The sequence below is a fragment of the Sphaeramia orbicularis genome, chromosome 22, assembly GCF_902148855.1.
Source record: "Sphaeramia orbicularis chromosome 22, fSphaOr1.1, whole genome shotgun sequence".
NCBI classification, from domain to species: Eukaryota; Metazoa; Chordata; class Actinopteri; order Kurtiformes; family Apogonidae; genus Sphaeramia; species Sphaeramia orbicularis.
This window is the reverse complement of record NC_043978.1, coordinates 26,701,324-26,724,765: the sequence shown is the minus strand read 5'-3', so window position 1 is coordinate 26,724,765 and position 23,442 is coordinate 26,701,324. Positions and strand designations below refer to the sequence as shown.

Genomic DNA, 23,442 nt, shown 5'->3' with positions numbered 1-23,442 from the left:
AAATTGAAAAGCAGGAACAGCTGCCATGGGTAAAGAAATGAAACTGATATGGTGGCCAAAGTGTTAATGCTGTAACCTGGCAATTTTATGGAAAACAAGATGGATGCCCATTGTCCCCTCCCATGACCTTTGGTTGGATTTAAATCCCACTTTGCACAAACCAGATTTAACTTGGATTGCGCAGTTTGCCCCTGCTCACTCATGCATGAAAACCTGGGTCTGTAAATTTGGACAAATATCCACCAGTCCCCTACCTACTGACGTCCATAAAAGAAAATTCAAAAAATTATCAAACTGGGGGTAATTTTTCAAAATGTGTTTATTTATTTATTTTTGGATACACCCTGTAGACCAGTGGTTCCCAACCTTTTTAGGCTCATGACCCCATTTTAAAATCAAAAATTTCTGGTGACCCTAGACATTCAAAACTGAGACTTTTTTTTTTTTTGCTAAAATTAAATTGTTTTTGATCATTTAATGGTTTGCTATACTATGATGCCATTAAACATTACTTTAAGACTACATTTAGTCTATATAATGTATATTATTATGGACGGGGGCAGTAAAGCCAGGTGCAGATTACTGCACAAAGTGAGAATTTGATTTTCCTTGGTCAGGATATGTACAGTCAGTCCAGCTTGGATTTCCAAGGCTGACAATTAATACTGAACAAACAATAACTCAAACTATGAATTATGAAAGAGCTGCAGCATCTGAAACTGACCACAATGAACATTTGACAGAAAAACAGTACCACAGTGCTTCAGTTTCAGACTCACAGTTTGTCATGTCTTTTATGTTTTGTGATTGTCTCTCTCAACTCACCATATATTTTTAATAGTAAATTTTTTTTTTTTTTTCTTATCAATTATTAGAAATTTCAGGCGACCCCATCTGAATTCCAGGTGACTCCATGTAGGGTCCCAACCCCAAGGTTGAAAAACACTGCTGTAGAGCAAAACACTCACACACATACTAAAACTATTTTGCATGAACTTGAAATGAGTCACATGTCAACTGTTGTCATTTCTCATTGTCTCAATATATGCTTTTATGTTGTCACCTCACATAAGGGACTGTTTGATTGAATTTCTCTGCATCCAGACTATACATTTCATCTGCTCCTGGGCTTTTTAACAGTGAACTGCTCAGGTTGTTACTCATCCACATTAACCTCTAACGTGCATTCCTTGATGTAAAATGAACCACAAAGTGAACCCAGCCATACATCCACGCTCCATGCGAGGCGCCTCCCACAGAATGAGAGCTGATAATTGGGAGTGCTCATTTGCATGCTGAACGGCGTGGATATTTATTTAAATTTAATTTCGTTCCCGCACACGGCGCACTGTAGGCTTTTGTGCCAAAGTCATATTAACCCCTTGACTAGTTAATATGCAGTGCACGAGGTTGCCCACGCACGATGAATATTCATACTGATGGCGTTTTCACCGCCGTCTCTCCTCCTCCTCCTCTTCCTCTCCCCTCCTCTTCCTCCTATTTTCCTTCCTTCCTGCTTTTAGAAATGGATGAACGTGGCGCGGCGCGTGCATACCGGAAGACGTGTCCGTGCGCACCGCTGTCCCGTTACGCACAGACAGTAGCGATAAGCGCGTGGCTCCTTCTGGTCGTTTTCGCTGATTCAATGGCAGCTAAAAACACCGAGCTGCCGAGCAGAGACCGGGCTCTGAAGGGGAGACAGGAGAAAATGGTCGTGGCAGGTAAATAACAGCAGGTGACAGGTTGTGTCCAAATGAAGGAGCTGCCAAGAGCTGACACGCGCAGGGTGGAAGGGACTGGTCACGTGGTTCCTCACAAACCCACTAAATACCAAAGCCTCATGTTTAGCAAGTTAAGAACTGCAAATGTCAAGGAATCTAGTGTTCATATGTCTTTTAAGTCAAAACCACTGTTGAATGTAAACGCAGAGCTTGAATAAAGGTGCTTCTATGAAACTGGTCCCTAAAAACAGGACAGAGGGGCTAAAAATTCAAAATAGATGTAGACTAATGGGTTTAAAAAATAAATATTTACTGAGATAAAAGAGAAACTATTTTTCAGATAAAACTCATTTTTACAGGGTGGGGAAGCAAAATTTACAATATTTTGAGGCAGGGATTGAAAGACAGTGTATGACCAATTAGTTTATTGAAAGTCATGAGAATTTATTTGCCACAAGAAAATTTACATAATAGAAAATGTTTTTATTCTATGTGTCCTCCTTCTTTCTCAATAACTGCCTTCACACGCTTCCTGAAACTTGCACAAGTGTTCCTCAAATATTTGGGTGACAGCTTCTCCCATTCTTCTTTAATAGTATCTTCCAGACTTTCTCGTAATAGTTTTGCTCATAGTCATTCTCTTCTTTCCATTATAAACAGTCTTTATGGACACTCCAACTATTTTTCAAATCTCCTTTGGTGTGACGAGTGCATTCAGCAAATCACACACTCTTTGACATTTGCTTTCCTGATTACTCATATGGGCAAAAGTTTCTGAAAAGGTATGGATAATAGTGTTAGGTATGATTATGACATCAATATATGTTTGGTTTCAAAACAATTAACGTAGTGCCTGCTGAGAAAAAACAGCTAAATGCTCGTTGTAAATTTTGCTTCCCCACCCTGTATATTATTTTTTTATACAAAAATCTGCACGTAACACGGTAAAAAAGACACAAAATTCAGCGCTACTATTTTTCGAGTATCTTTTTATTCTCACAGTCCGTGCGTTTACATGACAACTTTTATTCCTAGTTTAATCTGAATAAACGTTAGATCCTATTTCAGATGCCCATGTAAACACCTTATTCCAGTTGAAAAAGAATAGTTCGGATTAAATTTAAATCCGAATAAAGTCACTGGTTTAATCCCCTTTTTATTCCAAACTAAATTATTCCTCGGACATGTAAACCCTATATTCTGTTTGGACTTTATTGCTGCCATTCTGCACATGCTCGTTGTCTTGTCCTGTCGCGATGACGCACACATTCTGCGTTGGCGGAAGAATATGCAGTGCAGTCTAGTCAACCCAAACTGTTCCAGAGGGCTATTCTGATGGGATCTACCAGCCTCGAAAACCCTGAAGGAAGAGTTCATCACCTGTTCTTTTATTCATTCATTTGTCATGCACTAATGAGTTCAATAAGTGGGCAAATCAGTTTGCACTGCAGTGCACCGATTGCCTTGTTTTCGCAGCCCTTCCGTTAGCTTAGCCTAGCTTAGCATAATCGCTTCATTCCTATGGTCAGACGTAGCCAGGCTTTTATAGGTGATCTGTAGTATTTAATGAGTGATTTTGTGAAATTCAGTTCTCCCTAATCATTCCTTTAGTCCGGTGGGGTCAATATGATCACAAATTGAGGCTCAAACCATGGCGATGTGACTTACTGCAGTAATAAAATCTTGGGAAATAAAAAACTAATGCAAAGCTAAAACGGTAAAGGAAGAGCTGCAAGAACAAGGCAACGTGAGCACTGCTGCGCAAACCCTTTTGCTCACTTATCTACCTCATTAATACCTCATGTAAACCTTTATTTGGGTTTAACATTTCCATGTAAACAGAAGAGAAAATACTTTAGTTCCGAATCAATTTCTTCTGGAAAAATAAATTGGATTTAAAAAACATCATGTAACCATACCCAGTTACATTTTAGGGAATCGAACCAGTTATCCAAGGCAGAGTGTTTCACAAAAATGAATACTGTTGCAAAATAACTCGTAATTTGTATGTTTAAACAGGCAGGTTCTGTATGTAACACCAGTGGACACGATGGGTTACACATGAAACCTGGAATGAGACTGAGATTCATGAAACACCTGCATGTCTGGATTAGAAAAACCACTAGGATCATCACATTTAACAGTGTCTTTATTTATAGCGCTATATAAGACCATTTACAGCCATGTTTTCCAGATCAAATGCACTGACACCTTGGTGTTTTTTTCAGTCCCAATTTTGGTCCTATTTTTGGCCCCAATATTTTGTCAAAAATGCATTAATTTGGTTAAGTTTTTTTTGCATTTGTCTGAGGTAGGGATGTAACGATATGAAAATTTCATATCACGGTTATTGTGACCAAAATTATCACGGTTATCATTATTATCGCAATATTGTTGAAATTGTGCTCAAAATGTTTAAAAAGTACTAATACACACACTGAAATAATTTAACCAAGTTGTATATTGTAAAAGAAAGACAGAAAGAAAGAAAATTAAATAATAGCCACAATGTACTTTCTGTTGCAGAAACATTCAGATATTAACATGTAAACAATCAAATACACAAATGTGCATTAAAGATGAAACCTTATGGACACTGTTTGACCATTTTCCATATCAAGTTTGAGTTGTTTGAGTTTCATTTTCATAGATAGATAGAGCCTGGAATGCTGCTGCTTCTCCAGGAAATGTGCAGTACCTCTAGTTTTCAAAGTGCGGTAATCAAACACGGTTATCATGATAATTAGAATTTAAACGGTAATACTAACCATTGGGAAATTTACCGCGGTTTATCATTATACCGGTAATCGTTACATCCCTAGTCTGAGGTCATCATTAGGTACATCCTGGGGGGAAATATGTCTAAATTTCTCTTTTATTATTGGGTCTAAAAAAGTTGGCAAAGTGCCAGGTACCAAAATAAACCCAGTTTCATAGAAGCACCCATACGACAAACAACCTTTTAACCCTTAGCCTCCTGAGACCAGGAAATGCATTTTTGTCTTCTGTAAGGCACATGCTATACATTTGTAGTCCATGCAAAATGTAATTTTAGTATGCGTACATGAGTTTTGTTCCACATGCATTATAATATGTGTAATAATCTAGCATGTCTGTGTATCAGTAATAAGTAAATTAGATTGTCCTATATTAAGGCCTTAATTATCATTAAGTGTACTGTATGGTCTAGATACAGAGAAATTTAATGAAACATGAGCTGAAAATATGTAAAAGTATATATGAATCTGATAAGAAATGAAACAGTTATGTGATAAATTTCTAGTCCATGCAAAGTATAATGCATGTTATAATAATACAGGATGTCCTCAAGAAGTCAAAATAAAAATGTGAAGGAACCCAGTGTTCACATGTCCAAGTGAAAACCACTGTTAAATATAAACTCAGACCTTGAATAAAGGTGTAGATATGACAAACAACCTTTTAACCCTTAACCTCTTTAGTCCCAGTGATGCAGTTTGGTCCTCTGTATGGGACAAGAGTGTCACAACTTGATTCCAATAAAAGAAAAAAGTATCTGAAAAAATGTTACATCCTGCTGTCTCCACCAAAGCCAATTATTTAATCCAAAAAAGCAGAAACTTTTACTTTCCTGGATCTCAGGAGGTTAAAGACCTACTTTTGTGGCAACTCTCTCAAGTGACTTATAAATAGAGTATCATTTCAGGTTGTCTGCAAATCGTTAAAAATGTGTAGTCTTTTTTTTTTAATACCCTGTCCACACTAACACAGATATTTGTCTAATTAGATGTTTTCTTCCTCTGTTTTTTTAAAAAAAAGTCTGTTCACATGACTTCTGTTTTAAAAAATGACAACATAAAACCAAACCATTTCTGTTAGACTTCAAACTGGACATGGCAGACACAGAGGCTTTAATCTGTCATGTGACCGAGCAGCAACAAGTTAGGTTATAAACTCAAATGGTGGTTCTGGTTGGCAAAGTGTATTATTATTTTTGATGTGGATTTGGCCTTGATCTACAGGTCATACACTGATTTATGCACCTGGATTTGACCTTTCAAGTGAATATTCATCACACAAACCAAGACTAGGCGTGCATAAAATGGAGTGTTGATACCATTGTTTTCTAATATCTCCATTTTTTTTTCCTGTTTACATGGAAACACACCAACTGGAGTTTTTAAAAATCTTCATTTTTGTGACCTGAAATATAATTTACATGTGGACAAGAGGCCCAAACATAAAGGAAATATCTGCATTAGTGTGGATCAGTAAAAATTAGATGTTTTCCTATATTTCATTTATTGATTATGTACATGTTCTTAAAAGTTCAGAGTAAATTCAGAGGGTTATTATATCAAAGTTTTTTCAGCAAAATCCATCAGTTACTGAAAGTAAAAGCAACAATATCTGCAACCACTGTTATTTGACAGTATTTCCGTGTTTGCAACGGAGCTTCAAAAACTTTAAAATAAGGCGTATCTGATCTTGCTGTGAAGGTGCATTTTACCTGGATTATTGATAGGATTAGAGGGTCAAAACTTAAACATTTCAGATCAGTAGATGCTTGTGGTGGCCAGTGGCTGGGTTAAACCAGTAACAGTAGTTATAATGCTGTATTTGAGACCTGTATACATATTAAAGGTGTGTTGTACCCCAGTGAAGGGTCAACTTTCACTTAGCTTTAAGTGTATTGTTAATCATTCACTCCCTTTAAAAAGCTGCTAATGTTCATTTTCCCTGCAGTTTTACTTTTCGCTCTCATCCTTCCATAGACTGAAGAAAAACAACAGTCGAAACAACATTAATTTCAGATAGACACCCATTAGTCCACAGACTACTGGGGCATCTGTGCTCTTAAATGTCTCTACTTTGAGAAAATGGAGAATCGAATGCCATCTGCCATTGGCTTTCATTCCTGGTGAAGTTTGATCCAGAGACCAGATCCAAACATGCAGTTTATCTCTGCTGGATATGTTCAGGGATGAGATGAAACCACAACATACAAGCAAGATTCAGAGTCAGTTTGACTGAATGGCATCTGCTATCACTGCGTTACCTTTTTCCCTATATGTTTTCCAGTGCAATACGCTCTGGCCTTTGCTTCTGTACTGAACGACTGATGAGGAAAAACTCAGGCCAGGCAAGTAATGATGGACAGTATTGACACTTTTAGCGACAAAGCTGCTTCTTTGGATGCTCCCATTATATTGATTGAAATATTTGACATTGTATGGAAATATTTTGAATGCTGACCACAAAAACAGGATGGATTTGTAAAGTCAAACTAGACTCTTAGGCTGTTAGTGATTCAGTTTATGGACGGCAATTAAACCTACGGAATCAAAAGTTGCAGCAAAAAGCCTATTGGGATGTAAGGTGGGGTTGTATTACAGATAATTAATGATTAAACAACGTTGAAACAAATCTCTGTGGATCAAGCTCTGAGCACTATCACAATGACCCGGCATTTAGAAAATGTATTATTTTAATTAGCGGTAAAATGTTTTAGCAATTAGTGTGTAATTTGATCAGTTTTTTTTAACAGCGACTGCACATATTTTACCACCCCCCACCTCACATCCTATCCTTGCTTATCTATTTGTGTCATCCATCCTCGTAGCTCTTTGTGTCAAACCTCTCGCTCTCAGCTCAGCTCATCATATCTTTTATTCACACTTCCATTGTACTATTTTGAGAAAGGAGGGCTCGTAGGTGTGCGCTACAAAGGAGAACCGTGGTGCGATTTGAACCTGACGCTCCCAGTCATCACCTACCCAGACTGGAGTGTCCCCAAAGTGCATTGTGGGATGCTTGGTGTGAGCGCATAGGAGGAAGTGGTGCCGCAGCATCCAGGGGCCCATCTGGGCATTATGCGCATGAAAGCTCCACCCCGTCGTAAGTTCCTGCTCCGTCTGTCGAAGCAGCTCGGAGACACCGCATGGCAGAAATCTGTTCCTCCCTTTTCACCATGGGGGGCAGCTTAGGTGGAGACGGGGTTGTTACTGTGTGTGTGTGTGTGTGTGTATGTGTTGGGATTGGATGCTCCTGTGTTTGTGTGGGCCAGTAAGCATAAGTAATTTAGGGACTACAAGCACCGTCTCCACATATGTACATGTGAGCACTTGTTCGCTCTCTCCAGTGAAGATCACAAATATGAAAGTTGCTTCTAGCCCTTCAGCCTCTTCAAAGTGTTCGCTCTTTGTTTCGACGTCCCGGTGTCCTCCGTTCCCTTCCTCGCTCCAGCCTCTATAATGTACTCTGTGACCTTGGCGAGAATGATCCAGTGGCAGATTGCTACATGGTAGGGGCACAGCGGCTATTATTTTGAGTCAGTGCAGGATAGACTGCCAATATTTCTTCCAAACAGGATGAGGGAGGTCAGCTGACCAAAATCAATCTCGGTTACATGCTTCACTATAACTCTTAAAAACAGGTTCATGGCGAAGATATATCTCTGGCATTATTTCTCAGTATTTTCTCATCTTTGCTATCTTCAGATGCCCTTGCTTTTTGATTCGCACAATGAGACCAGAGGGGAAAGAGAATGTACTGCGGGTAGGTGAGAAAGCATGCAAATTAAAATACTTTCTCATGAAGATTTGCAGTGGGGCAGCAGCGTGGCTCTGTGATTAGCACTGTTGCTTCACTGCAGGAACATCCAGACTCAAATGGAAGGGCTGCATTTTCTACCTCTGTCAGCATCATTTCCTACAAGTGATTGTCTGTCTTCCACAGTCTACGTGGTGAACTGATAAGATTGTAGTCCTTTCTGCCTCTGGAATTTAACAAAGTAAATTTACTCATAAACATGATGTGAAATACATTGCAACTAGACGCTAATAGTTGAGTATCTTCGTGTAATGCTAGTTCTATTGACCTGGGAGTTGGTGCGGTATTCCCAGATGATTATCTTAGTTGATAATTTCCTGTTTATCAAACAGATGGACAAAACTAACAGAATTGTCATATTTTCATCACTACTTCTAAGGCATTCTCCATTGTTTGGGGTATGGCTGGTGTTCTAAAACATGTTTTTTAATCTGTGAACAGAATCATATGACTCCAGTGTAATGAAATGCATCAATGGTTGTTCCAATTAATGTAAAAATCTGCATTTTGTTGCGAAAAAAATGCTCAACTGTTCCAACTCCATGCTAACCTAGAGCGGCACTTTTCGCATTGTTACAGTACGACTGTTTGCCATAAAATTTACGTTAAAAAAATCAGTATTGCCACCTCTTATCAGTGTTGTTTAGTCCACCTGTCTTCTACTCAGTTTCTGCCAAAACTAATTAATTTTCCAGCAGGTTGAACTGAAGCCATTTTATCCCTCTGTTCAGAACCACCACACTTCCATGAGCACAATGTTTTTGTTTCATAAAAGCACTGCATTGATCAGTTAATTTGCCTGTTGTTTTTAATCTAAAGTACCTTTTTGAAACACCAGCTACAGAAGTGCATTATTTATCCGGAAACTTTGGTAGGTTTAATAGCACTTCAGGGTTGTATTTCCACGTGGGGAAATTATGGGTTGACAGTCCCATAAAATTGTAAAAAAAAATATTCTTAAAATGTGTAAATGAATATTAATTTTTAGGCAGGGCTTTATTAGGTAGCAAAACCAGCACAGAAACTCGAGCTAACCCTTTGAGAGGCTCTTTTGGTTCTGTGTAAGTGTGTTGTGATTTTCTATCATACGGATGTTCCTGAACTACTTCATCTGACATCCCCACCAGGACATTCAGACCCTGTTCACCTCCAGCCCAGACTCTTTCTGACCTTGTTGTACTTCTCAGAGTCATGCAGTGAGTCGTGTTGGACTGAGAATGGGGGCAAAGTTATACTTGAATGACATTGTCTGGTGGCACACTTGCCTCATTTGAGAATTAGCATCAGCAACCATTAACCACAATGCACCTAAATTACCCTAAAAGGCAAATGGAAATGTAGTTTTTATTTATGTCCAATGGTCGCAGCCAATTAAAAGCTATCGTAACCTTAGTATATGTTATTAACTTAAGTTTCTTGGGTGTTTTTATACGGAGTGTACAGTTGTTTGGAGCCTGTTTTATGCTAGGAGCCATTTGTCATTTGTGAGTGTTAGCTAATCCCATTCCAAAGCTAATGGTACCCACTATTGCATGTTGTTACTGCTGTGCAATAGAAGAATAGAGGCGGGAATGAGCAAAAGGAGTTTCTTGGGAAAACACTGATGGGACTTGTTTATGTAGTTGTCAGTTGAAGTTGATATTATGAATGTCAGAAGCCAAGACAGTTGTTTACTTTGAAAATATCTGTCAGGAAACGACTGGCTCCCAAAAGACTTAATATAACCACAGCCAAACCTTATTTAATATTTACTGACATTATCTTGTTGTGCACTATTGTCATATTGTGGCTTAATGGCACCTGCATAGAGAATTAACCCAACTAACTTTTAATTGAGGCCAAAAATCAATGAAAAATCTAATTATTTACATTCCAATGGCAATAAATAGATCTGGTTTATATCAGTACATTGACTACACTGTTATTATAGTGGCAGGAAAAAGACAATTATTTTGTATCACGACATTTAGTTTTTGACTAAAATTGTGATAGTGAAAACCAAATTTTTACTTCAAAATATATGATGTAGGACTATGGTACTTACCAGTATACATAGTACTGAAAACTGGGTCCAGATTCACAAGCATATATTATAAATATAATAACCTGAAGGGTACAGACATAATTACCCCAACCCCCCAAAGGGGAGGCAAGGGGTATTGTTTTTGGTTTGTTTGTTGGTTTGTTAACACTTTAGCAGCAAAACTATTGGTTGAATTCATACCAAATCGGGTTTATAGATTGCCAGTGACCCAGAACAGGTGTCCTTACATTTTGGGAAAAGTAGGTCAAAGTTACATTTTTTTTAAATGATTTTTTAAAAGATTCCAATATACTTATAATAGGTGAAATACATGTGAGGGGTAGGGTTTGTTGTGCCTGGCACCACTTGTTACATTTTGATTTCATAATTTTTTCCTGAAAGTGATGATTCTTATTTTTATGTATAGGATATTTCTTGTGCTTCTAGATGTTTACATAATATATACATTTTAGACAGGACACCCAGTGTGTAAAGGTGAAATATTTTTTGTCTGAGTCTCCTCTACTGTGTTGTTAAAGAAAGATATACTTTAGTTGATTTCTGCAGCTAATGGGTGGATGTTATGCTCCAGCTCCTGCCTTCAAATTGGCTTCTGTGTTGAACTATTTCAGCGGGCCCCAACAGGATGTGCCTCCATCTTGCTGGAGGAAGATAATTGAGTCGATGCTTTAGTAGGTAGTCCTCTCCATAGCAACTGTTTCCGTTGCTACGATACAGTATGTATGGAATGCACGGATGGTTTGAAAGTTGTAGCTGTTCTCCAGAGTCTAGACATTTTCCCTGGACAGTGACAGCTTGAAGTGTAAGGAAACCACAGGTGTCACAGCTAAAAAGTTGAATCGACTGTTTTAAGGCCACAGCGGTGTCTTTTACTTACCTCTTACTGTTCTTAAAAATGGATCACCTCCCACCAGCTTTGCCTCTTACCCCCCTCCCTTCCCCTCCTTTGCCCCACTCTTTCTAGCCCCTACCCATCCTCCCAAACAGCAGAGGGTAGTTGGCACCACTATAAAGCATCAACCTCCTCCGACGACTCGTGCCTGACTCCCTGCCAACTTGTGTGAAGCTAGAAAGAGGAATAGCAAGAGGGAGGAAAGGGGAAGAGGGAAAGACAGAGAATGGAATTTTTTTTTTTTTTTTTTTTTTTGGAAGGAACTAAACAGAGCAGCCTGGAAATCGACCTTTTCGTCACCAGTTTTGGCATCCACAGGGACACAACTTCTCCCGTGCTTTTTTGCGTGAGGGGGCAGCAGTGCTTGGACTTCAGTTTTGCGGCTGAGGACCACAGGACCGCGGGTAGAACCGGGACGGTAACAAAGACTAAAAGAACCCACAGAAAGAAGTCGAAATGGACACCATTATCCGCTAAGAAACAGATTGTTAGCCTTGAATGTTGGTAACCATGAGACAAGCGGAGTGGCGGGGTGCCGGGTCCGGTTTTGTTTTGGTTCTGGTCCAGCCGCCTACAACCAAAAAGCAACAAAAGGTGACCAAAGTATTCCGTGTCAGTCCCGCTTAACTGTATAGCCTGCTCTGGCTGTTCAGATATCCTCAAAAACAAAGGCGCACACGAGAAATTACGCCCATATCTCATCCAAGTTGGAAAAAAAAAATCCTTTTCATGAATCCTTCCCCCATATTCAGCCTGTTTTCTTCTTTTGTAAGCTCAGTCAGTCACCCTCCCTGCTTGTTTTTTGTCGTCCTCTGTTCTTTCTTTTGCTGGCGAAGTGAGGCAGCGTAGTGAGGGTATTCAGCCAGTTCTTTCTCGTTGCCTGTGTGTGTTTAGGTGGGGTAATTCTGGCAGAATAGGGGTGTGGGCGCTGGGCTGGCAGGGGGGAATGCTGGGCTAAAGCACAGTGAAAGGAGCCAGCCTGGCACTGCACTGGACCTCTGCCAGGATGCTCCATGGGAGAAATACCCACAGCAGAGGTTGGTTCGGGAGCGACGGCGCGCGTGCAGGCGTGCGTGCGTGCATGCTCACGTTTGCATAAAAGTGAGGGATGATGGGAAACCGACGTGATGAAGAGAGTGTGCTGTAAGAGTGTGTGAGCTGTTGAGAAAGAACGAAGAGGGCGGGGAGGTTTGGCTCGGAGTTGGTTTTGTGGACAGTGCTGTGTCTGCATGTTCCTGGCTGTCTTCATTTTTACCTCTCTTTTTTTTTTTTTTTTTGTTTGTTTATTTGTTTGCTTGTTTGTTTTCTCTGCGCTCCACTTGGATTGAGTGCTCGGGCTTTTTATATAGCGCCCAAAGGCATGGTGGTCTGGGAGCCAAAAAAAAAAAAAAAAAAAAACCCTCTCTGCTTCACTGCTACCCTCATCTGTTGCTTCTCACTGCCTATTTACTCTTTTTATTATTTTGGCAGGCTGATCGCTCCCCTCCTCGCACTCTTCCTCCCCTATCGCACACTTATCTGTCTTTCTCCCTCACTCATTTGGCAACTTGGCTGCTTGTTTTTTTTTTATCGCTACAGCCAGAAACAGAAGACAAGAGGGTGCAAGTGAGCAAAGGGTCGAGACATTGCAAATTCACAGAAGGATGAAGATTTCAACTGTCCTTTCTCCACCTTATGTCACTGCTGTGAGCTGAGAATATTTAGCCGGTACAGTCAGTCACACAGATTCACTTTGGTTGCAGCTGACTGGGCTTGTGAATATGACCCAGCAGTCTCAACCTACTGCTAAAAAAACAGTACTGTCTCACAACAGGAGGGCAGCAGGGGAATGCCTGAGGGTTGCCAGGCCCCTGTGACATTTTAAGGAGTTTTTTTTTTATGCTTCTACAATCTGTTACTCCGTAGCAGAAGTGCCCTTCAGGTGGTACACCAGACTGGTGTTAACAGCTCAAGTTTTTTACTCCGTGTATTCCTGAAAATAATTAAGTTGTGGTAAAGAGGTGTCAGTATTGTTTGTTTTACAGCAGCTACTTAGTGTGAGGTAAAGTGCAGGTCAGACTATGTGATGGGACGATATATACTGTATCTCTGTATATCTGGGTATAGATATTCACCGCACTTTATTTTGTTGTGTCACCATGTTCTTTATTTGGATGGTGACAGCGCTTTCTCCCACACGGCACAGATACAGGTACAAAATTTGCATGACTGCAACACAAATAAACATGGAGGAGGGTAGAAGTGACCCAGAATGGACATGAGTGGGACTGTGAACAACACAAAACAAAATAAACAAAATAAGGAGGACTTGTTTGGTTAAAATTGCAGGTGTAGAAACTTACACAGACCACCACAGCCAAACTGGTTAAAAAGAAGTGGTCTAGGTGCAGAACAAACTGAACAGAAGGAGTATTGGTTGAGTATATAATTCTGAATATAATATGAATATATACAGAGGTAAAATATCATATCATGATAACTGTTTTCATATTAGACGATATCGATATGTATCATGATATAAATCAAATCATTATTTTTGTCAAGCTTAAATTTTCTGTTACCTATAAGTTAGTTGTGAAGACATCAGAAGGTTATTTTTCATTTAAATATGATTAATTTTCTCAGAGGTTGAACATGACAGATGTGCTGAAGAACATTATAAAAATGTTTAAAATAAATTAAACAGGTGCATATATTTAAAACTAAACTGAAAGTCTGACCAGCAGGCAAAGGCTTTCAAGTTTTAAAAAAGAACACTAACAAAACAGACCATCTTCATGAAACAATGCCGGGGGTATATACACTACAAACAAAAAGTTAAAGATATTTCTCTTTTTTTTTTTGTCTTTTTTTTTTGTCATTTTTGCCATTTGTAAATAAAACTATGTCGGGTCATTTAAAAAATGTGTTTCAATTCACACATAAAAAAATAGTAAAAAGTGCTATGCAAGAATCCCAACTGAAAAAAATAGCCCAAAAATTAAAAATATCCTTAACATTTTGTTTGTGGTGTATGTGAGGGTGTGTTTGAAAGGGAAACTTAACATGCTTTGAACGTCCAACTCCCGGTTTCTGTGCCTCAGTCGAACGCCGAAACCAAAACAGTTCGCACCCTACTTTTCAGTAACCCGGTCACCCGAATAGTCTCGCTGCAGCCCAAACATTAGCATGTGTGCTGCGGCTGCTCTTAGGCCTGTGCTGTGTGTGTCAACATAACTTGCCGTGGCTCTAGCGTGATTGGTTCGGTGCAGTGCTACTTAATTATGATTGGCTGTTCTTACATCTGTCAAAACATAGACAAATGAATTCTATCGAAATTTCTATCAATGAAAAGTTATATCGCGATATATAGCGTTATTGTTTTATTGCCCAGCCCTGTATACACAGTTTGTGGTGAAGATTGTAAAGTCACTTCTGTGTGAAATGGCTCAGTGGACTGCATCTCTCACTGCACCAACTCTAAACTGGCTGTTGGCTCACTTTGTTCTTTGAAAGCAAGGTGAAAAAGTATCAGAAGAGGTGAAAATAACCTCAAGTGTGGTCATGCTGAAGCCGTAGGGACACGGTCAGCAACTCTGAACAGACTGTGGAGAGAGATGGTGACTCTTCTGTGACTTTTGGGTGTGCAGTGTTTTTATTCACCTGTTTTCATAATCTGACACTTGAATAGGCAAAAGCAAGGTTATTTGTATAAGGCATTTCATACAGATGGTAATTCAAAGTGCTTTACAAAAATAAGACAAGTTATAAATACATGGACAAGAATAAACATTAAAAATGGCAAAATGTATAATAAAAAATTAAATGCTTAAAATAAAGAGACAAGTGCAGATAAAGCCATTTCAGTTGCCATATGCAGAGCTAAAAAGAAATGTTTTCAGCTTGGACTTAAACATTGTCAGAGTTGGGCTTGTCTAATATCACTATTCCCGATTTTGGCAGCATAAAACTGAGACGCTGCTTCTCCCTATTTAGTCCCGACTCTCGATCAGAAGGCCTTTGCCGGAAATTCTTAGTCTGAGATGGTTCATATGGCACCGACATGTGAAGGCAAAGACACACCAACCCAATTTTTGGCGGTCAGATGTCGTCGGGCAGTCTGGCGAGGTCGTGACATGAGTCTGGTTGGTGTGTTCTCTGCGATCGGCTGTTGTTAATGCCGTCGCCAGTCTTTTCGACCGATTCAATGTGTAATCGGCCATTATCATCAGTTCAGTCGGACCAGTCTGATTGGTGGAGGGATAGCCCTTGACTAGTGAATCAGTGAATGAGAAGTTTCCATGTGAATACAGTTATGCCAAGGTACTTCACACTATTATTATCTTCTATAATAGGCCATTCACTGCTCATCTCGTATCTGAATGAGTGACAGTCAGTGTTGACTATGGACTTCATTCATTCCATGAAGTGAACACTGTTAGCATTGTTAGCATAGTGCAATTTCTCCTTTGTTTTTACCTGCAACATCTTTCTTTTTCCACAACAACAACAACCCTTCTTGACTACTCAACAGTCTCTGCTGACAACAATGACTGACAACAGCGAGCTCTGTATTTAGAGAGATGTTCAGTCATTTTCCAGTTTTCGGTTGTCGATTTGGTGTGTTCTTCACACTTTTTTGACCTTGTCAGGGAGATGGGAGCCGACTGATTAGTCAAGCTACTTTTTCTGGCAACGATCGACAGTCGGGTTGGTGTGTCTTCGCCTTCAGATGTCCTGTGGCGCTAAGAAATGAAGAGACTTGTACACAACCAGTGCTGTTTTCAAGTGTTCTCTAAGAAACTGGAAGCCAGTGCAGAGATCTGAGAACAGAAGTGATGTGGTCATACTTCAGTGGTTCTTGTTAGGACCTGTGCAGTGGCGTTCTGAACTAATGGTTTTACAACAAACTGCAATTTTCTCGACTTAAAATTAACTTATTAAAAGCTGTGGTTGCTCTAAACCAAACCAAATAAACAGGTTCTTTGCATTGTCAACTGCTTATATAAGTTGCTGCTACGTAAATAGTAGAGGTGCATATCTGTATACATGTCGATAGCACTACTTGCCTTATATTTATAATAATACTTGCAACTGCACTCATTACTGAACACCTCTACATTCTGCACATTTTTATTGATGTTCGACTCATTTTTGTCCATGTTTGCTTGTATTTAATTAGTGTTATATTTCCATTCCTATCTGCTTTTATAATTGCTTTCTGTATTTATAATTCTGGGCACTTTACAGAGCACAAAAACAAAATTTTGTCGCACTGTACAGTTGTATTTTTGCAATGACAATAACACCTATTCCTACTCCTGTTAAAACTAACATCAGATGTGTATATAGGGATATAATTAAAGTGGAATCAAAGTACTTGTCCCTCAGTATTTGCTGTTTTTTTCTGAAATAAGATCCCATGGGACACGACCGCCTTTACATGTGAACATTGCGATACGTTGTGATATGTATGCAATATGAGATTTTGCTATATCAGCTAGCTCTAGCAGCAGGTGACCGTTGGCCCCGCAGAGAGAGATAATCCCAGGCCAGTGTAGGAACGCAACTATTATGCCCATCATGTATCAGTTTACAGATTGTTTGTACTCGATGTCACACACCACATCTCTTAATGGCCAGAGAGCAATCGCACATTGAACTCAGAGGAAGCATCCATTATTGGTGTGTCCCTAAGCCTGTAGTGTACTCTGTGGCCTGTTTATCCACGGACTAATATTAGTGGTTGCAGTACAAACCAGCCTTGCTTAGCAGAGATTTGCACGCTAAGTCACCTCAGTCTTCTTAAACCCTAATCCTCCTCACACATCTGTGGGCTACACAGGCACACACATGCAGACCCACATACACACACATTTTGTTTTTAGCGCTTTAATTCCATGTAGCACAGTTGGCAGCAGAGTGCCACCCCCCCGCCACCTCTCGGCACTCCAGTTTGTTTTACTTATTGGGTATTTTCAACAAGGCGAAGATTAGGATGGCTCTGGGTCTGCTTATTTGGCCTTTCTGTGCTTGTGGGGGTTTTGTGTCGCTGACATATCGTCTATTCCCGATAGTGCCAAGGCTAGCATTGAATACACTTACATCTAAAGCCATGCTGTAGAGTAAAAGAGAGATCAGAAAACTACCTAACTATGTGATTGTGTTTAATTGTGGGTATTGAAGGGAGGACAGCAGGGACAGAAAGGCGGTCAAAGCCATGTAATCTCTTAAATGTCTTCCAGCACAGAAGCCTCCAGCTCTGATCCGCTGGCCTGGGTCACATCTATGAGGCCTAGATGAAGCCGTTAATGGGCCCCTTTACTCGGCTACTATAATTTGTACTGTTGAAGCACAGTGTTCTGATTCGCATTTGCATACTGTTCCTCTTCACAGAAAAGCATGCAGTCAATGGGAATCCCACTGTGGAACCATTTCCAGAGGGAATGGAGACCATCATGTTTGGTGAGACTACAAAATCGCACAATTTTTTAATAAAATCTGAAATGATCCAACGTGTAATTTATTTGGGTAAAAAAAAACAATTGTCTGATTGCAGATAATGTAAAAGTTCAGGAATACCAGGGTCTTCATTGTAAAAAAAAAAAAAAAAAAAGGCTGGTTTCAAAGGTATTTGTTGAAATGGACCCACAGTGTTATTGGACTTTAGAAGCACAACTGTGGAAGCAACCAATTTTAGTGCAGTTGTTAAAGCTGTAGTTCCCAAGGTGCATGCGTTATCTAAGAACCAATCTTGGATTTGTTCATTAGTTAATGTTTGTGAAAGTCTTTTGTATTTTGTAATATCTTAGTTACAAACATTTCTTAATTGTAAATGCATCCTTCAGAATACAGTTACTGCTCTTACTGTTTAACACATGATCACTTCCAATACAGTTCTAATTCGTATATTCAAGCTCATAACCATTTAAAATGTACTCCTCATTGTTGTCTAACTTAACCCAGCTCAACCTGTGATCAGTTTTTATTACCCCATTTTTGGTTCGGTTTGTTTGTTAACACTTTAGCAGCAGAACTATCGGTTGAATTCATACCAAATTGGGTTTGTAGATTGCCAGTGACTGGGAATAGATCTGATTACATATTGGGAACACAAAGTCAAAGTTCATATTTTTTATGAATTTTTCAAATCTTTTTTTTCCCCATTTACTTATAATGGGCAAAATTTCAAATGTCTGTAGCAGCAAAAATATTGGTTAACTTCCTACCAAATTCCATTTATAGATTGCCAGTGAGTCAGAATAGATGTCATTACATTTTGGGAAAAGTAGGTTAAAGTTAAAATTTTTTATTAATTTTTTAAATCCTTCCCCCCCATTTACATAATGGGCGAAATTTCAAATGTCTATAAAAACATCAATTTTGTTTCAATTTACTCCAAACCTGGCATATGTATAGGGGCAGTTGATATGCTGACATTACCAAACACATAGACATGATGACATCAGCTGGATCAATGCCAAAATAAGATATGGGGGGGGTGGGGTTTGTTATGCCTGGCACCACTAGTTACCAGTGAACTTTGTATAAATTGTTTATGGCTTTTTTTGGCAGACAGAATATCGCTACCATTATGTACCTCTGTCTCCACTGTGCAGAGAATAAATCTCACCTGAACCAGCTGCAATTTTGGATCTCTGCAACACAGTCTTAACGTGTTTATTTTCATTCACAGTTTTTCAATGTTTTTTTTCCATGCACATCACAACACTTTGATTTGTTTGTAAATGATTGATTTGTTTGTAACAGCTGCTCCCTCAATTGAGGAAAAACTCCTAATTTGCAGCTGGAATGCAGAAAATAAAAAATAAATAGATTTTTGTTTTTGGTTTTTTAAAAGTATTTGTAATTCTGAAAATAAATGTAAGACATCACACAAGACATTTTGGAATTTCGCACACTGTAGAGGGTCAAATGAACAGAAAAATGTGTGAGCAGACAGAACGTTTTATACTTACAGATCCAGTGAACATAAGTAAGATAAATGTGTGAGGGGTATCTAGGGTGCACTTTTCTTTTAGTTCTTCACAGTAGATCAGCTAAGACTAATGAATCTCAGGTTGAAAAAATAATTAGCGGCATGATTTTTCCTTGAGTAAACACTGAAAATAGATTCTGCAGATTTTAGCACCAATCAAGGGTTATTTTACACATAATGACTGTTCCTACAATTTCTTTGTAGTGTACACACCACTTTGCAGGAGTAAATTTAAGAATGCATTTTATTTATTTATTTATTTTTGTAAAAAAGCCATGTGCACATTAATTTGCTCTTTTTTTGTATTTTTATAATGTTACAACACGAGCTGCTTTTATATTAAGCAATGGATTTGGCTAATATTAATGCATAATACAACCTTGCAGGCTTCAAATAAGCAAGGAAATGTGTGAATCGAAAGGGTTGTGTCAAAAAAAAAATAATTAAAGAACCCCCAAAAAATTGCAGTGTTGTCTTAATTTGTCAGTTTCTCTGATTTTCCTATTTATAGGTATTTGTAAAATGAACATTTTTGTTTTTACTCTATACACTACGGACAACATTTCCCCCAGATTCCAAATCAAAATACTGTCATTTAGATCGTGTATTTGCAGAACATGACAAATTGAACAGACACTGGAATGGATTGGCTGCCACACATGTAGAAAAGCTGATTTGCAGTGGTCTCTTAATTTTTTCCAGAGCTAAAAATAGTGTCTTCCTGAAGCATTTTTATAAATTTGTATGAAACGTGGTATTTCTAGTATGCTGTAAAACGTCGAAACGTGGGACAGTCGGTTGTAAAACATTGAATTTTCATGTAAAATCTGAAAAGCACTCAGTATTTCTATTACTCAAAATCAATAGAACTCTTAAGTTTTGATTTGTTTTGCTGCAGTATGATGTATATTTAATTACGCTTCTTTTCTTTCAGGTATGGGTTGTTTCTGGGGAGCTGAGAAATTATTCTGGCGCCTTCCGGGGGTCTTCTCCACCCAGGTGGGCTACGCCGGCGGCTTCACCCCCAACCCCGACTACCATGAAGTCCGCTCAGGTAACACACTTTGCACCTTGAGCGTTTCCCAGTATGCACACTCTCCTACGCTTTGATCTACATATATTACCCGACCGAGGAGAGACTTGGAAGGGAATTTTGCGGACAGATTAGTCAGAGTTCAAAAGACGCTGAGGAAAAAGAGAAAGAAACAAGAGTCGAAAGGGTGTTTTAAGTACAGCTCTCTCATCCTTTTGCCGCCTTCCCTTCATCTGCAGTCAACTACTCAGAATGCACTGCTCCAGATGGGCTGCACACCCCGTCCCCACCCCCCCATGACCTACTTGTAAGGATTGGGCTCTGTACTGTGCTGTACTGCGGCGTTTTTTGCCAACAGAGGTTACCGTGTATGAAGCGGCATAAATTGGCTTCTTTCCCCGAGACTATGGTTTGGCAGACATGATGCCGGAGATAGAAGCTTGGATTCTGTGCAGTCATAGACCTTAATATGTTTGGCTACCTGTCTGTGTTTGTGAATTTGCTTCTTTGGATGTTCTTCATCATGAGATTGAAATAGATGAAAGCAGGATGTTGAGATACTGTAATTAAAATGTAGATGCCCTACTCCCTCGTGCTTTTGGAGTTGTGAGCTGTTAGTTTGGGTCTTCTCCATTACTAGCGATACATCATTGCAGACAGAGTGTATGTGCAGGCACTGCACGGGGAACGTAGAGAGGGGCGAAAGGACGCTGTGGGCTCGTCTGGCAGACTTTCTGAGCAGAATCCTTTAAGGAATTGTATGTTTCCCGCCTATGTTTTTCTCTCGTTTTTTTTTTCTTCCTTTCAGCTCTCCAGCATCCACATGGTCAGCTGTGGGGAAGGGCAAGAGATGGGAGACAGATGACAGAAATATAGAGATTGTGAACTGCTAGCAAGTGAATGGATAAAAAAAAAAATACACACCGTCTTTTAGGGAATAGAAAATTTGAGAAAGTATGAGATAGAATGGTTGGCTGTCCATCGGCTCAGAGACAGCAGGCGTCGCTCCAATGGCCATGACGGAGCAGAACACTGCGACGGCATGAGACCGAGGAGCTGTCAACACAGACCAGGGCAGGACAGACAGCTGGACAGACAGACAGACAGACATAGGGAAAGGAAGGGTATGATGGAACTGTCAGCAGAGCCAGGAAAGGATGGAAGGACAGGCACATAGGAAGATGGTCTGACACACGGAAATAGCGTAGGTTCGGTTGCAGTCGTAGTTGTTTTGGGAGGACAGACGTACACAGAGCTGACAGGTGGAGAGAGGGAAATGTTTTCATCGGTAAACATATTTTCCCTTAGCTAACCACTTAATAGTTCATTTGTACGGAAGTGCATATTGAGTAGGGCCGGGTATCATGGCCAATTTCCTTAATCGATTCGATTTCGATTCATAAGGTTCTGAATCGATGAATTGCGATTCAATTGGATTCAGTATTAATTGATTGATTCAGGTTCATTTAGTGATACCAAAGTACAATTTTGAGTTGTAACTTGATTATTTGACCACTGCAACCATGAAACACAGAATCAATATTGATATTTGAAAGGAAATAAATATGATATTTCAGCAGTAAATGGATGAATCTACTCTTTAATAATGAACAGGACACAAACATGTCCATGTTTCTACAGTGGATCTGAACAGACTTCTTCGTCATCTTTCTTCTGTTTTATACCTGGCTCTTCCAGCCTTTAGACACATTACTATCACCATGGGGCACTGACATCAGTTTGGCCTCCGAAACAGAATCATATTGGACCCTTGGTACAAGAAACTCACTGGAGGGGGAGGGTGGGCGGAGCTTCGTGATTTCTGCTTTACTATTCCTCTAACTCCGCACTCAGCCACAGGTGATCGAAGTTAATAGTTCTAGAACGACTGGCTTCCGTGACCTGCCTCCGCCAGCCAGTTCCTACGCACTGTGGGTTTGAGTTTGAGGCTGGGAGGAACTCCCACCGAGAGGTTCTCCCCACCCTTCCTCCGCGTTCCTCCCGCGCCAGAACTGTCGCGAGCACGACCAAGACGCCCCATCTCTGCGAGGGGCTCGCGAGACGGAGCCGGCTGAGCTTCTGCGTCGGCAGTTTCTGGGTCATTTACTCGTGGTCCTGCTCTGAAAAATTGATCTCATCCACCATTAATCGATTACACAAAATTAAAAAGAAATTGATCCAAAAATGATTAAATCAATTTTTTTACCCATCCCTAATATTGAGATCTATTTTACTTAAGCTCTGTAAGAGTTGCAAGGGGCTAAATCTCGCAAGTCCTCATTTCCAAAAAAAACAAAATATCTTGTCCGGTTTCAAACACACGTACACCATTTCTAATTGATCTCCTTTAAAGTTCTGTTTAATTTAGACCTCTAACCAGGGGCGCCGCTACCAATTATGGGCCCTGTGAAAGCATAATCGTTGTGGACCCTACACAAATTGACTATCTTCTCAATCTGTTGGACCATGGGGGAGGGGGATTACGTGGGGGGTATGGTCCATATACAGTGTCACTTACGATACCGTGAAAACGAAACTTAACATGCTTTCAACGTTCGCCTCCAGACTTCTACACTTCACTTATACCTACACAATATTTTCACAACCTCTATATCCATTGGGCCCCCTCCACTGCTCTATGGGCCCCCCCACAATTACAGGGCCCCATGAATTTGTGATGTTAACCCCCCCTTATCGGCACCCCAGCCTCTAACATTAATTAAAGTCATGTAATCAATGGTTTGTTTGGACGAACCGCAGGGACAGTGAGTGATTGTCTACATAGGTGGAGGCTTGAGTCATTTAGCGTCACTGTAGTTGATCAATGTGGGAAAAACAGAGCTTTTACAAGTGATAACAGTTGTTCATGAGGGGCAAAATGCAAAAAAAGACTGGAGATACAACTTGAGAACCTTTATTTCAGCTGTATTTTGTACTTCTCAACTGTGTGTGCAATTGTAGATTATAATAAACAGTGTAAAAAGCAATGCTGTTAGCATTTAAATCAGGTTAAAAGTTACACAAAAGACATCTAAGATTTTGTCTAAAATTTAAATTTAGGGTGTTTTGAATGGTTCACAATGATATTTATAAGATTTGATTAACAAATAGAAGAACATTTTAATTTGCTAATTGGCTGAAAGAATACCAGAAAGTTACAGTCCAATAAAAACTGTTTGCAAT

At 39.6% G+C, this 23,442-nt stretch overlaps 1 protein-coding gene across 5 annotated transcripts in view; it reads left to right on the top strand.

The window, feature by feature from the left end:
- The first annotated feature begins 1,013 nt into the window (after positions 1–1,013).
- Positions 1,014–23,442, top strand: part of msrab (methionine sulfoxide reductase Ab) — an 84,270-nt gene continuing 61,841 nt past the window's right edge. The window contains exons 1-3 of one of the 5 annotated variants that reach the window (XM_030127119.1): positions 1,014–1,721; positions 17,624–17,692; positions 20,161–20,280. In XM_030127119.1, the coding sequence (XP_029982979.1) occupies positions 1,424–1,721; positions 17,624–17,692; positions 20,161–20,280 (487 nt within the window). In that variant the 5' untranslated portion in view covers positions 1,014–1,423. Of the gene's footprint in view, positions 1,722–7,985; positions 8,005–8,105; positions 8,259–11,346; positions 11,843–12,239; positions 12,286–17,623; positions 17,693–20,160; positions 20,281–23,442 lie in introns of those variants that run through there. The other 4 variants (XM_030127124.1, XM_030127120.1, XM_030127123.1 and 1 more) reach the window with 4 other exon arrangements.